This window comes from Mastomys coucha, unplaced genomic scaffold (genome assembly GCF_008632895.1).
Source record: "Mastomys coucha isolate ucsf_1 unplaced genomic scaffold, UCSF_Mcou_1 pScaffold16, whole genome shotgun sequence".
In the NCBI taxonomy this organism is placed as follows: Eukaryota; Metazoa; Chordata; class Mammalia; order Rodentia; family Muridae; genus Mastomys; species Mastomys coucha.
The window spans coordinates 52,936,173-52,950,051 of NW_022196898.1; the positions used below are offsets into that span (position 1 = coordinate 52,936,173).

The 13,879-nt window shown below is 42.3% G+C and overlaps 1 protein-coding gene across 1 annotated transcript in view; it reads right to left on the reverse strand.

Annotated features, from left to right (window-relative positions):
- Positions 1 to 7,862: 7,862 nt before the first annotated feature.
- Positions 7,863 to 13,879, reverse strand: part of Wnt2b (Wnt family member 2B) — a 23,030-nt gene continuing 17,013 nt past the window's right edge. Inside the window, exon 6 of the mRNA XM_031375077.1 lies at positions 7,863 to 11,513. Coding sequence (XP_031230937.1) covers positions 11,509 to 11,513 — 5 coding nt within the window. The 3' untranslated portion in view covers positions 7,863 to 11,508. The remainder of the gene's footprint in view (positions 11,514 to 13,879) is intronic.

Consider the following 13,879-nt stretch of genomic DNA (forward strand, 5'->3'; position numbering starts at 1 on the left):
AAACTGAACGAATGGGAAGAAAGAAGGAAGGAAGGAAGGAAAGAAGGAAAGAAGAGAAATGAAACTGACAAATTTGTTTCTCTACTTATTTGGAAATTATTTTCTAAACTTATATTCCTGCAAAATAGTGTTCTGTAATCATATTATTACTACAGTAATACAGCTCAGGTATTTTCCAGACACTCTAAAGATAACAGAATGAGCCTATAATATGACAAGTTTTTTTTTAAGATTTATTTTATTATTTTAAATTAAGTGTGTGTGTGCCTGTGTATGTGCATGTGTGTCTATGTGTGTGTTTATTTCACTGTGTGTCTGGGTATACTGACTGCAGGTGCTTATGGAAGCTAGAGGATGAGATCCCTGGAGCTAGAGTTACATGTGGTTGTAAGCCACCTGATGAAGTTGCTGGGAATTGAACTTGGTTCTCTGTGAGAGCTACATATGTTTTTAACTGCTGAGCCATTTTTTTAGCCCCAGATAAAAACTTTTAAAAACTGGGAAAGGAGAAATTCGCATGTAAATAAAGAAAATATCTAAAATAAAAAAAAAATGTTTACAATTTTATTCTTAGATTATTGCCTCTGAAGTCTGATATCCACCTCTCTCACACCCTCCATCCTTCTTTCCTTTCTTCCTCTGGTGCTGAGAATAAAATCTAGTCCCTGTGCATGCTAGGTAATGCTCTACCACTGAGCTATAGCTCTAGTTCTAAAACCTTTTTAGCAAAACAAAAGGATGCTATCTGCTTCCTGTAGGTATTTTATCTGCTGCATTCTCATTGTGTTCACTCAGATATGTCCAGTTTGGAGAGGTGGCTCAATGGATAAGGGCTTGATATTCCAGTATGTGGGATCTAAGTTTGGGCCTGTACCCATGTTTTTTTTTTAAAAGGCAAGTAAAGGGGTGACATTGTCATCCTAATACTGTGTGTGTGTGTGTGTGTGTGTGTGTGTGTGTGTGTGTGTGTGTGTGTGTGTGTGTGCATAAACAGGGTAGTTCCTGGAGCTCATTGGCAGCTAGCTTAGCTCCAGGTTCAGTGAAAGGACCCTTTCTCAGAAGATAAAATGGAAAGCAAATGAGGAAGACATATGTATCACACACAATAAATATAAATAAAAATAAATAAATAAATAAATCCAGACTTAGATGTTTATAATGTTGCATGTGGTTGTTTGTTTGTTTTGTTTTATTTTTTTTCATATTTTTTAAGTACTGAAATCTTTCAAGGCGGGGAGCAAAAGAAAAACAGAGTAATGTGTCACAACCAGACCACTTCCTCAGAGCTTAATTTGATGCTTAATCTGACACCTCTGTCTTCCTTTCACCTGTCAGATGACATCCTCATAAATGTTCCATGAGTATTTCTGCTAGTGAATTTAATCATTTCTTCAATCAAAATGAGTCTCAGTACCAAACTTTATTACTTTAGAATACCTTGTCATTATTACTAAAAAGTGTATTGCTTCATCAGCTATATTTGAGTGTGTGGACTGCTTAGCAGGTTTTTTTTTGTTTTGTTTTGTTTGGTTTGGTTTTTTGAGACAGGGTTTCTCTGTATAGCCCTGGCTATCCTGGAACTCACTCTGTAGACCAGGCTGGCCTCGAACTCAGAAATTCGCCTGCCTCTTCCTCCCAAGTGCTGGGATTAAAGGTGTGCGCCACCACTGCCTGGCGGCTTAGCAGTTTTGAAAAGACTTCTGCTTAGACATTAATATGGGTTGCTTATGTTGCACTCATCATACTATCTACATTAGATTGCGATTTAGAAAATATACTTCTTTCTTGGTTTTGAAGAGTCTTTGTCTTGCAGACGTGTTAAGTTCTTTAAATGGAGGAAGTAGTGGAATACAACAGAAAGTTACAATCCTGGCGAGTGTGTTTGAGGGTTTTCTTCCCAAGTAGAGGTTCATGTCCATCCCCAGTGAATCAAATTTCTAATATTCAGAAGAACCAAATAATAACGTTATTTAAGGTATTAAGCACTTTAATTTTCAGATTTATTTTTATAGACTTTATACTTACACTTTTATTGGAAGATAAATTATTTTATAGTGTTATGGCTGGGAGTTTTGAGTCCTGAAAGTTAATTGTCTAAAATTTCACAATTTATAAGACAGCCTATTACTTTTAGTCACTGTGTATATTTTTGGTTTCAGTAACACATCAGAAGTGATTCATATATTTAATCTCAACTCTCAGGAGGTTAAGGCAGGAGTTGAGTCCAAAGTCAAAGTGGGCTACATAGTTTGACCCTGTCTCAAAATACATATCTCTCTTTCTCTCTCTCTCTCTCTCTCTCTCTCTCTCTCTCTCTCTCTCTCACACACACACACACACACACACACACACACACACACACACACACAGACAGAGAGAGACAGACAGAGAGAGAAAGAGAGAGAGCCTTACAACATACTTCAATACAAGTAGAAAAGAATAAATTTAATACCAAATAGAGTAATACTGAAGGAATATAGAATGGCAGAGTGGTGCCAAGTGCAATGAATGGTTCCCACCTTTAATCCCAGCACTCAAGAGGAGAGGTTAGACTGAGGCCAGCATGGTCTTCACAGTAAGATCCAGGCCAGTTGGACCTACACAGTGCTTTTCTATTTTAAAGCAACAACAAAAGACAGACTAGTGATAGCCAAATGGTTTAGTTAAAAAAAAGTCTCCCTATGAGGGCAAAATAGAGAGAAGTTTTAAATAAAAAGGCTGATGTGGATTGCCAGAAAAACAGGAAAGGTGTTCAAATTCAAGAAATGCTTATTATACAGCAAAGCCTTGTAGGTAAGTAAGTAGCTGCCTGGCAAACTCTTCACACCTGTGTTTGTTGGTGAGCTCTGGGGCTTTAAAGTAAAGACTGTACACTTGCTCTTCTGGCCTCCAAACTTCTCTCCTCTTGCTAGTCAGCTACCGAAGAATGAAGGATGCTGTTTGGTTATTTATACCAGGGACATAACAGAATAAACAACTTCAGTGTCTCTGCAGAAAGTATACGAAAAGTGTAAAGGAATGGTGGTCCTTGGCTTATAATATTTCAAAAGGGATTTGATTGACTCCAAAAATTAAAACAAATTTTGAAGCTGGTAATTTTGGTAGCTCAGTAATAGCATCTATCTGCCTAAGAGAAATGTTCTAGTTTAGATTGCCAAGAATCCTCCTGATTCACCCTCTCTAGTACTGGGATAGACCTGAGTTTCAGATCATACACACATACACGTGTCACGCTTGGGATCAGAGCCCTGTGCATTCTTGGGGAATATTCTATCTATCATTGAGCTACCCAGCAGCCCTGTTTTAAAACGTTTTACTACCAAATATAAATGTGTTTCTTATATTTAGCTAAACAGAATAAACTTTTGGTCTAAAATACCATCATGTTCTCTTTGCTCAAGTTGGGGTTTCAAGCAGCAGTTAGAGATCTAATCATTTTATCAGTAGTTGTACCCCTTACTAATGGCGGTCTCAGAAAAAAGTTTGTTTTTATGGGTAGTTAACCAATTTAAGAGAGGAAATTATTTGTAATAACATTGGAATTTCCTTAGGGGCTTGGTATAGTGGTACATGTGTTAAATCCTAAAACTCAGTTGAGGTAGGGGCAGGAGGATCTCTGCGAGTTTGAGGATGGCCTGGTCTATATTGTGAGTTCCGGGACAGCTAGGGCTAAGTAGAAAAAAAAGTGTCTCAAAATCAAACAAACACGATTGCCATAAGGGATTGGCAAGATGGCTCAGCAGGTAAAAGGTCTGAGTTTAACTCTAGGAACCTATGTAAAGGAGGAAAAACTGGAGCCCGTCAACCCTCACATAAAAGACTGTCTTGGGTCTATGTTGTCAGTAAGAAACCTCACAGAAGCTTCACATGATAGTCAACAAAGTTAAGAGGACTTTATTATGAGAGTTCTTTGCATCTTGAAATTTCAAGCATTCTGGAGGTTAAATGTGCAGGTGGTGTCTGTGACCGGTATGTAAGAAAGCAGCCACTTGAGAAGTTAAGACGCCATGCAGGAACATGTTGGATCTTGTTCTCATCTGTTCAACATGCGTCTGTCCTAATTTCTTCTGAAGTCAGAGTTGAGCCTTTCACTCCCAATAGCAGCAACATTAGGACTTCATTTTAATCCTCACTGTTGTTAGACTCCCATCCAGAGTACAGCCACAGCTGTTCTTGGCGGGCAAATGCGTTGCTGTTTTTCCCCGGGTCACAGCAAGATACAAAAATGTTCTCTGGCTAGGGTGTGGATGAAGGCACTTCACTAATCTTATACATAATTCATCCTCTGTTGCTGGGTACTCAGGCTTGAAACTGCCCTCTGATAAAATTCAGCTGGATTTTTATTTACTTGACTCTGACCCCTTTGGGGTTCAGCCTTTCCTGGGAGCCCAGGGATTCTAATTTAGCTAAGCCCTGATGGGGAAGACTGTTCGTATTCATTTGCTCTTGGTCTGTTTTAGCTATTGTAATACCACCTTTTAAAAACAAAACAAAAACCACACTGGAACATGCAGTTCAGAGAGTCTTGGATACTCTTGACAAAAAGCTTTCAGTATCAGCCTGTTGAATGGAAGAACTCCAAAAGGCTTATCTTAATTTGGTTTCAATTTTAGACATTTAAAAGAGCCTCAGCATAAAAAAAGAATATGCTAACTAGTAAGCTCAGGATAAACCTTTGAGTTTCAAATTCATTGCCTTAAGATCTTACTTCTAATGGATTTGTTTGTCCATTTTGTATTTTATGCACGTGTGTGCAGTGTCACTGCCTAGTGTGTGCATGTGAAGCCAGATATCAACACTGGTTGTTTCTTTCTCACTCCCCACCTTATAGTTTGAGACAGCATCTCTCTCTGGACCTGGAACACACCCACTGGCTAGATTGTCTCTTCTCTCCCAGTACTAGGACTATAGGGACATACCACTGTGCCTGGCTTTTTACACAGATGCTAGGGGTTCAAATTCAGGTCTATATGTTTATGCTGCAAGCACTTTACCAGCTGAGCCAATCCCCCAGCCCTCGTTTGTTAATTCATTAATACAATAAGTATTTATTGTGTACTTTTATGAAATTTAGATACAATTCTTGTTCACAAGTAGCTTGTGGTGGAGTGTTGAACGGGGCATGGAGATGTGCAAGGATGAGGTAAGAACTACTGCCACAGTAGAGAGCTCATGCTTCCATTTATTGATGACAGAAGGCAATCTAGACCCACAGAGGGCCCACCTTTCAGAACCATCTGGCTAGAGTCCTTAAGTCCAGAAAGAAGTATCTTTATTCTTTTTCAACGTTACAACATAGAATATTTTCATCTTTATACCTCACTGCCTAAGTTCATAGTTTTGTAAATGTAATATACAGTATAATGTCTGTATGAATAATTTACAATTTAAACAATTTAACACATAGTGAAGAATTCCTCAGTGACACATTTAAGAAAAATCTTACCTCTTAGTCATATAGTAATGGCCATAAAAGCTCCTACCCATATATTTCCCTCTTTTATACCATCTCATTCCTGATAGTGACCATTTAATAATGGCTGAAGGATATCCTAGGTGAAAATGAAGTACTGCCATGTCATGGGAGCAGACTAGTGACTTAGAACTACTTACTAACTGCTGTTTATGCGGGGAAGAGGGCAGAAGACACTACCCCTACATCCCCCAGCGCTCACATCCTCACCCCATGGCTGTCTCCTGCAGCACTAATTCTGATAAATAAGCATGTTTAAAAACTAAACAGATGCCGGACAGTGGTAGCACACGCCTTTAACTCCAGCACTTGGGAGACAGAGGCAGGCAGATTTCTGAGTTCGAGGCCAGCCTGATCTACAGAGTGAGTTCCAGGACAGCCAAAGCTACACAGAGAAACCCTGTCTCCAAAAAAACCAAAAAACCAAAAAAAAAAACTAAACAGAAGAACTTTGGGATACAGCATTAAGTGCGTGCCTATTGTCCATGCTTACAGACTGAACTTTGTTGTTGCAACTCTGAATCCTTTACAAGTCTTTCTTTATAGGAGGGACCTCCAGAGCATCTGCTTCCCAAGGAAGTCAAAGTAGTTCCTATCTTTACTGTGACACCTCAATCAAGTGATACGTACTAACTGGAAACCTGAAGTTATGACCGTAGGATACTCAGTTTTTGAAACAGGATCTCACTGTGTAGCCCAGGCTGACCTCAAATCCCAATCCTTCTTGCTTCAGCCTCCTGAATACTAGAATAGCAATGTACATACTGTAAAACAGACATGGAACCTGTGCCTGGTGAGTTTATACAAATCAGATGAAAGTGGATGAAGTTTATACAGTCATCAGTGAAAGTGGAAACTGATTAAATGATGGAGTGTGTGGAGTAGAAGCATAGGCTCCACTAGAGGGCTGGAGAGAATACTGCAATAACTCAGTGCCATAGCAGAAGAAGGGAAGTAGATAATTTGAGCAATGACTTGAAGGCAGAAGATGGAGGCTTCAGAATTTCCTGGTGACTGTTACTCTCTGGCAATGTCTAAGCCTGCCAAACCTACTGGAATAAGCAGAAAGGGCTAATCTCTGACTAGGTTAACAGAATATCCACTTCTAGAGAGTAAGTTGGATGTGTGGTGGCAGTTTCTAATGCACTCTAACTCGTCACACGGTGGTAAGAAAGCATGCTCACTTTCTGTGTGGTAGAGAGCCCATTCCGAGCCATCCAGTCACCTGCATTCCTGTGGCACTACTGACTCTGTCTGCTAGCACTCATGGGGTCTCGGGGAGGACTTAACTCTAGCCCTTTGAACTCTCTGAAGCTGCTCCCCACCCTTCCAGCACTGGAACAAAGATAAGGAACTTGGTTATTTAGTGTTTTTCCTGAGCTTTTATCTTCTGGATGGCATTAAGAGTAACCATATCTGCGTTTCAGCTTCAAATTCCATATTGAATTTTTTAAAATTGTTTTTTTGAGCAATAACTTTTCCCTTGTTGCTTAACCAGTCATGCAAGTTAAGGCTTCTGTCTCTAGGCTTATTTTATAATAGATGCCCTGGGAGACCAGATGAAAAATAAGACAGTTAGATATTTTATGAGTATTGAAATCCCCTCCATTCAGAAATGTAAATAAAATAACAGCACAAGCAATCAGCTTATGTCGGATTCCATGGGTTTACATTACATGGAGAAATTACAGTGCAACCTGAAACATGCTGCTTAATGAATTCATGGTGGTGTCACAATTGAATCTAAACCCCTTAGCTTTCCTTTTGTGAAGGGTTTCAGAAATCACCTTTAATAAACTGCCTAGGAGAGGAGGGAAAAAGCTGAGATGACACTAACAAATACCATCGCATGAAGTCGCTACCTCCCTCCCAGCACCTACTTATGCCACCTAGATGAGGCAGAGACCTAAGATACTGCTTGCCTTTGGGCTTAGTCAAGGAGCATGAAAATACACATACTCAGCACCACACTGGGTCCAGCACACAACCCAGTATTTACGCTGTGTTTGAAAGTGGCATCAGGAAACGGAACAGAGGAGCAGGATTGCTCGTGTGCTTTTTGTCTGTGTAAGTTAGGGAAATTCTGTCAAGTACACTAGATTAAATACATATGCTGCTAAAAATAGCTGTTTTTATCAACCCAACAAACCACAGATCTACCCAACCACTATCTAGTTGGAGACTGGGGCTCAGAGTTTGTCCACCCTTGGCTGTTGGTCCAGTGCCCTGGAGTGTATTAGAACTGTCTCCTCACTCATCAGTCAGCTTATTTTGTGATCTCTAAAATTCTCCTGAAGTTTCCCTCTACCCACTGTGTCCTCAGATATGATAAACCCGGCCACAAAAATCCAATAGATCAAATGGAATAAGAGTCAGACAAGTTTTAAAGTTTGGAGTGAAGGGAAGAAATATATTTTCCATTGTAAATTATTCCTTTTTTACATTCTCGTTTCTTATGCATTTGACTTGACTGATGTCAGGTTCTGGGCCTAATGCTACATTTATGTATCATAGCTCTAGGCATTTAATATTATTTGATTAACTCAGAATTTCAAATGATAAGGATCAGTAGTTAATGATACATAACATTTTGATGGATTTCACAAACGGCCATCTCTTTGAATTGTTGTATGTGTATCAGATGAAGTCATCCCAGTGCTTTCCCATAGATGCCCTGGAGTTCACTGACATAGCTGTTCTGTGGCTCTTATGGGACTCAAACCTTCTGACATAGTCACCTCATAATAAAGCTCTGGGCTCAGCATTCTGATTTCTCTATATTCCCCAATGTATATAGTATATACTTGCTTGAAATTCCTAATACATTGCTTGTACATTCTTGCTTGTAAGCCTCAGCACACACCAGTACCTTCAACATAGAATGCCTTCCTCTGCCTTCTAGCTGCTCATACCTTATCTTAGAACATTCTAGCTCTCGGCACCTCCTTTGGAAGATCGTCTCTGATGGATCTCATTCATACTTCCCTTATTCTATGACTTGTTACCTAGTCTCTGTTTGTCTCTGTGTAGCTGTTGTTTTTGTGTGTTGTCTCGCAACACTCATAATGCTACCACTGATGGCCATTCCCTAACTCCCTTGCCTTTTTCATTCTACACAAACCTATGAAGGCCCACTGACAGCCTGCCCAAGGTCATCAGGGTCCTAGTGCACCTTTCTCCCTTTCCTTTTACTTGATAGTTGTATTCCTTGGAGAAACCAGGCATCTGTTGAGGGAAGGCCTGCATGTTAGCATGTGGGTCCTCACATTTAGGAAATACTGAACCCTTTGATTTGTCCATCTCTGCATTCTTCTCAGACATCTTCAAGCTACAGACATGAAACCAGGAGTAGACCCAAAGACAGAAGTAGGTAAATCTCCACTGAAGCCAAGGTAGAATTTCCCTTCTTTTTCACACAAGATCTATGAAGCTGCTGTTGTCAGCAGCTCACCAGACATACTCCTGCTCTGACTCTCTTCCAGGAGTCAGGGTTAGTTTAAGAAAAACCTCTTGCTAGAAGCCATGACCTCGTACTTTTATCCCTTCCATCTGGTGTGCGGCCTCATGGGGCTGTGCTGCTATGCAGGAGGTGAGCAGTGGAATTCTTTAGATGATGACTTCTGAGCCCACATGTGGAGGCAGTTGGGGGTGGAGAGCAGTGAGAGCCAAGATGGATGGACCAAAAACTAAGGGTTGCTGCAGGAGCAATCCTGACTATAGGTAGGTGTTCTTTCTCTAGCTCAAGCAGGGGCCCAGGTCAGAGAGCTGCATGTCCCAGTCTATGATTGATGAATACTGTGCTTCTGCAGCTTTCCTTCTGACTTCTCTGCTGGGGTATACCAGTGAGATACATAGGGGATTTGAGGGCTTATGCTATCTTAACCAGGGAAGGGTTGGCTGGGCTGCCTTTTTTCACTATCTACAATTAAACTGAGACCCCAATTTGAGTGAGTGCAGAAAGAGGAACTGAGAGAAGCAAGAGGTTTTGATAAAATAAAATGTGCTTGGGCCTCATCTTAGAGATCTTTCTCTACATCCTAGATCTCCTTTGTCTCAGGTGTGTCCAGCCCGAAGCCCATAAACCACATGTATCTGCACAGAGCAAAGAATGACTATAAGTGCAGCCCGACACAAAATTACAGTTATAAGCTTACTTAAAACATGAGAGGCGGCCAGGCAGTGGTGGCACATGCCTTTAATCCCAGCACTTGGGAGGCAGAGGCAGGTGGATTTCTGAGTTTAAGGCCAGCCTGGTCTACAGAGTGAGTTCCAGGACAGCCAGGACTACACAGAGAAACCCTGTCTCAAAAAACAAAAACATGAGAGGCTTTGTGATTTGCCTGCACAGTTCTTGAGCAAAGATTTTTGTACTGTATTGCCAAGCGAGGTTGGACACAGCTGGTAGATGAACTGCAATGTCTCAGGGAGCGTCTTGAGTGGCTTAGGTGGGATGGTGGCTTAGCTCTCTCACCAAGGACTTGATAGTGATTTTTAAAAAGAATGAAGTCTCAAAGGAAATTCAAGACAAGCCCACAGTCTAGCCATGTCTTCTCATGACTACTTCCATTCTGTCTATGCATTGAACATCACTGGAAAAGAACTTAAGAGAAAATAAAACCAAAAAAAAAAAAATTGAATGCTAATTTGAGGGATGGGGTGGGGCTACAAGGAATGAGAAGCATCAGCTGGTAAAATGCAGAGTTCTTTGTAGAGTGATGGTTAACAGTGACATAGTAGGAACAAGACACTGATGAGGTTAGGGGAATGTAGGTTTAGCTCTGCTTAGATACTCAAGGACTCCTCTATGGACTGGGCTAGTTAACAGTTTCTGTTCTGACCATCCCCAAATCCTAGCACCTTCAGACTTTGAAAAGAGTACATGGTATTTGAAGCTAAAGAAAACTAGGTTTGCATTCTGGGGGGATCATTCACTGAACCTCTCCGAATGGCTCCATAAAACAGAATAATCTCCATCTCACCAGCCATGGGGTGAGTGTGAGACCTGTCTACATGCCCAAGCATCATACGCACAAAAGGGTTTGGTGAGCGCTATTGCTATTTTTGTGGAAGCTCCCCACCCCCCAATCTAGGAATTTGTCAAAAGTTGAAACTGTGGCTTAGCTTGTCTGTTTGGCCATAGCTGCTTACAGGAGCTGGTAATGTAGACAAAATGTAATCAGAATTCTGCTTTCTTGGTTAAAGAACTCCTATGTCCAGCTGCTCTGACCATAGATTCATGGGGAAAATGGAAGTGAACAACAAAAGATACTTGAGAGTCAGAGGAGCAAAGCAGAGAATGCTCATCTTGCATTTTCAAATCCTGGGTGACTGCGACATCCTAAGTGGATGGCTGCAGCAATGCCCAGTGATAATCCAAGCTATAGAAGTGGGGAATTGGCTCAGGTCTATTACCTGAAACCTGTCAATCATCCAAAGATAAAGACCGCTCCCAAAAGGTCAGCAACTGGGACGAATCTACCCTCCTAAAGCCACCGCTTGTTCCTCCAGCACCTCTCTTATAGAGATCACTCCTGGAATCAAAGGTATCCTGTTTTCTGGTCTGGTAAGAGTTTAAAACAGCAGGTAATAAAGAGCAAGCTCAGTGACTGTCTACCTCGGGGCAGTCCCAGGAGGCTGGCCAGTCACTCAGAACACATAGGATGCGCTCCTCCCTGTCCTCAGTGCAGGCCAGGTTTGAGAAGTTACTCGACCTCAGCCACTCTGCTTGGGTGGTAATTCTCCACCCTTGATCTCTTCTCCATGCCCTTTCTGTGTCCTTCCTCTGTCACCTCCCGGGAGAGTACCAATTCCCAAAGCAAACATTGCACTTCATGTTGATAATGTAGTTTTGAAACATTCCTTACTTGTAGCTGACCCTGTTGTTGGTGTGACTTCTGGAGGTTCTAGCTGCTTGTTTTTAATTGTTGGGAGAGGTGAGATCATTATAATTCCCATACAACCTGAAAAAACGCTGTGTGAGTCCGTCTTGAGTGTGCCTTCTGCACGTGGATACGTGTGTGTCCTCAGAGTGATGCTCAGGCTGACAGGAGGGGCAAAGAGTAAAAAGGAAGCATGTCTTTCTTATATTCCAAAGTTGCTTCAGAGGTGCCCAACCCCCGCAGTACAGGCAGTTCCCAAGTGGAAGGTGGGGGCAGAGGCCTCCAGCAAGGCCATCAATAACCAGGTGTGTAATGTGAAGCTCTCTGTATTTCATTTCTGCACCCAGGGCCAGCTCTGCAGGGCTGCTTATGGAGCGCTCTGTGTCTGGCACCTCTCTCCACCAGACCCAGGCACCCAGGGCCCACCGACCTGCCCAGGAATGTACTGCATTGTTCTCTGCTGCTGTAATTTGGCTGCAGGAGCTAGGCAGAATACCTTCCCAGGGTTGAGAAACTCTCCCTGGCTGCCTCCCTTATCCCCAGCTAGCTTGGCTTATGCCCTATGACCACTGAGAGCATTTACATACAAATTTTAGAAAGGCGGGGGTGGGGGTGGGAAATCCTGGTTATCTGTCTTCTATTAAGCCATGCAGAAATGTATGTCCTGAGTGGGTCTAAGAATTTGGCAAGAGGCTTGATGGCTGGTGTTCTTGATAAGGGATGTAAGAGAAAGGGGAAGATAGTCCCTGCAGCAGAGAGGAAGAGAGATGAGGCCTAGAGTGCTCATAAGTTAGATCTCTGAAGCTTTGCGAACGGACCCTAGGACAGTATTCTCTTCCTTTAATCTGAAGTAGTCTAATGGAGAATATGCTCTGATGCCTTTATTCAGACTGAAAACCCGAGAGCTGGTTCTGCTCTGTGGTGCTGAGTTACGGGGGTATGGCCAGCATTCTTTCTCCCTCTTGTTTGTTTGTCTGTTTGTTTGAGACAGGCTGTTGCTCTGCTCTTAAGCTAACATGAAGCTCACTGCTCATAAACACAGCTATCCTCCTGCATCAGCCTCCCGGAGTGTTGGGATTACAAGCGTAAGCTGTCGCCCTGGCTACAGGGCTATGCAGCTGAGGAACTTCAGTCATGTGACTTCTCCAGAAAGATCCTGTTATCCCTAAAGGATAAAAACAGTACCTTTTAAGTTCACTTTGTATCCAAATAGCTCTTATTGAAATACACTGTCCTAAATGTTTATCAAAAGATAAATGAAATAAGGGCCAACAAGAGAGAAAGAAACTGAGGAGGGAGAGTGACAAACCTCTACCATCTAGAGACAAGCAGAAGAGGGGACCTTCGGAGCGGATGAGGGGTAGGTAGCAGCAGAATTATGTGGAGTCCCGGCACTGAATAAAGTTCTTGTTTTGTTGCTTGTTCCAAAAAAAATCAGTTTCTGTTTGTATAGCGCAGAGTGAACGCCAGTTGTCTAAAGCCAGTTGGAATGCAGAGACAAGCTAAGTTCTGAGGAAAAATTAATTGCTTGGCCATCATTCCTTCTCGGGGCCACACAGCTTCCGTAGCAGGACTCAGATAGACATCTTTTCTTTCACATAAACACCTCACTTTACAAACTTCTCACTCCCTGGACAGCTATTTCTCTCTGAGCCATTTATAAGTGGTTGTATATCTTTATCAGCTAGAATTTGGAGCCCAGGGAGAAGTGTGGAGTAATATGAGATGTCACAGATGTCTACCACAGCTAAGAACCCAAACTCAAAGAGAATACAGCCCAAGTAGATTTACCTCAGGCTGGCTCCCTGTAGAAGGCCAATGCCATCACTGATACCATAACTTGGATGTTCTCACCCCTGCCCCAAAGCTCCCCTCTTCCAAGAGAAGTCCCTCTCCCCCTCAGACCCCCTCCCTGACCCCACCACTAGCTCATCAGTTATCCAGTGGACTCCACTCTGCAAGGAAGACATTCCCTCCGCCTGACTCACTCAGTCCCGTTTCTCCAGTCATCCCCTCACCACAGACCACAAGGGCCCTGACTAGCTCATGTTTTGTGTTAATGGATGTGAAACCGGAGCAAATCCCCTCACCAAAAGAAAAACCACACTAAACTCTCCCACACAGGTCTCAGCAGGTTACACAAATATTAGTCCTATCATCCAAATAAGTCTGCCTCTGTGGCCAGAGCTATGCCCACCCCCCACTCCCCAGCCTCCTGCTGCCTGGGCAGAAAGAAGTTGCTCCACACACATCTGAGAGTCTGATTGGATGAAGAGGAACCTGAGAAGAGAGAGGAGCTATATCCAGAATTCCTTGTGAAAGCCTCTTAATCAAGTCTGTTGTCAAGACTAGGCAGCCCTAAGTCAGAAGGTCCTAGGGAAGCAGGGTGTGCTTGACCAGTCAGAAGCGGTGATGACGTCTATCAGTTGGCTGGAGTTTAGGACACAGTTAGATCTCAGTATCACCCTCACTTTACAGATAAGAAAGTGGGCCAGAAGAATTTAAAGACCTTGCTGAAAATAAAAAA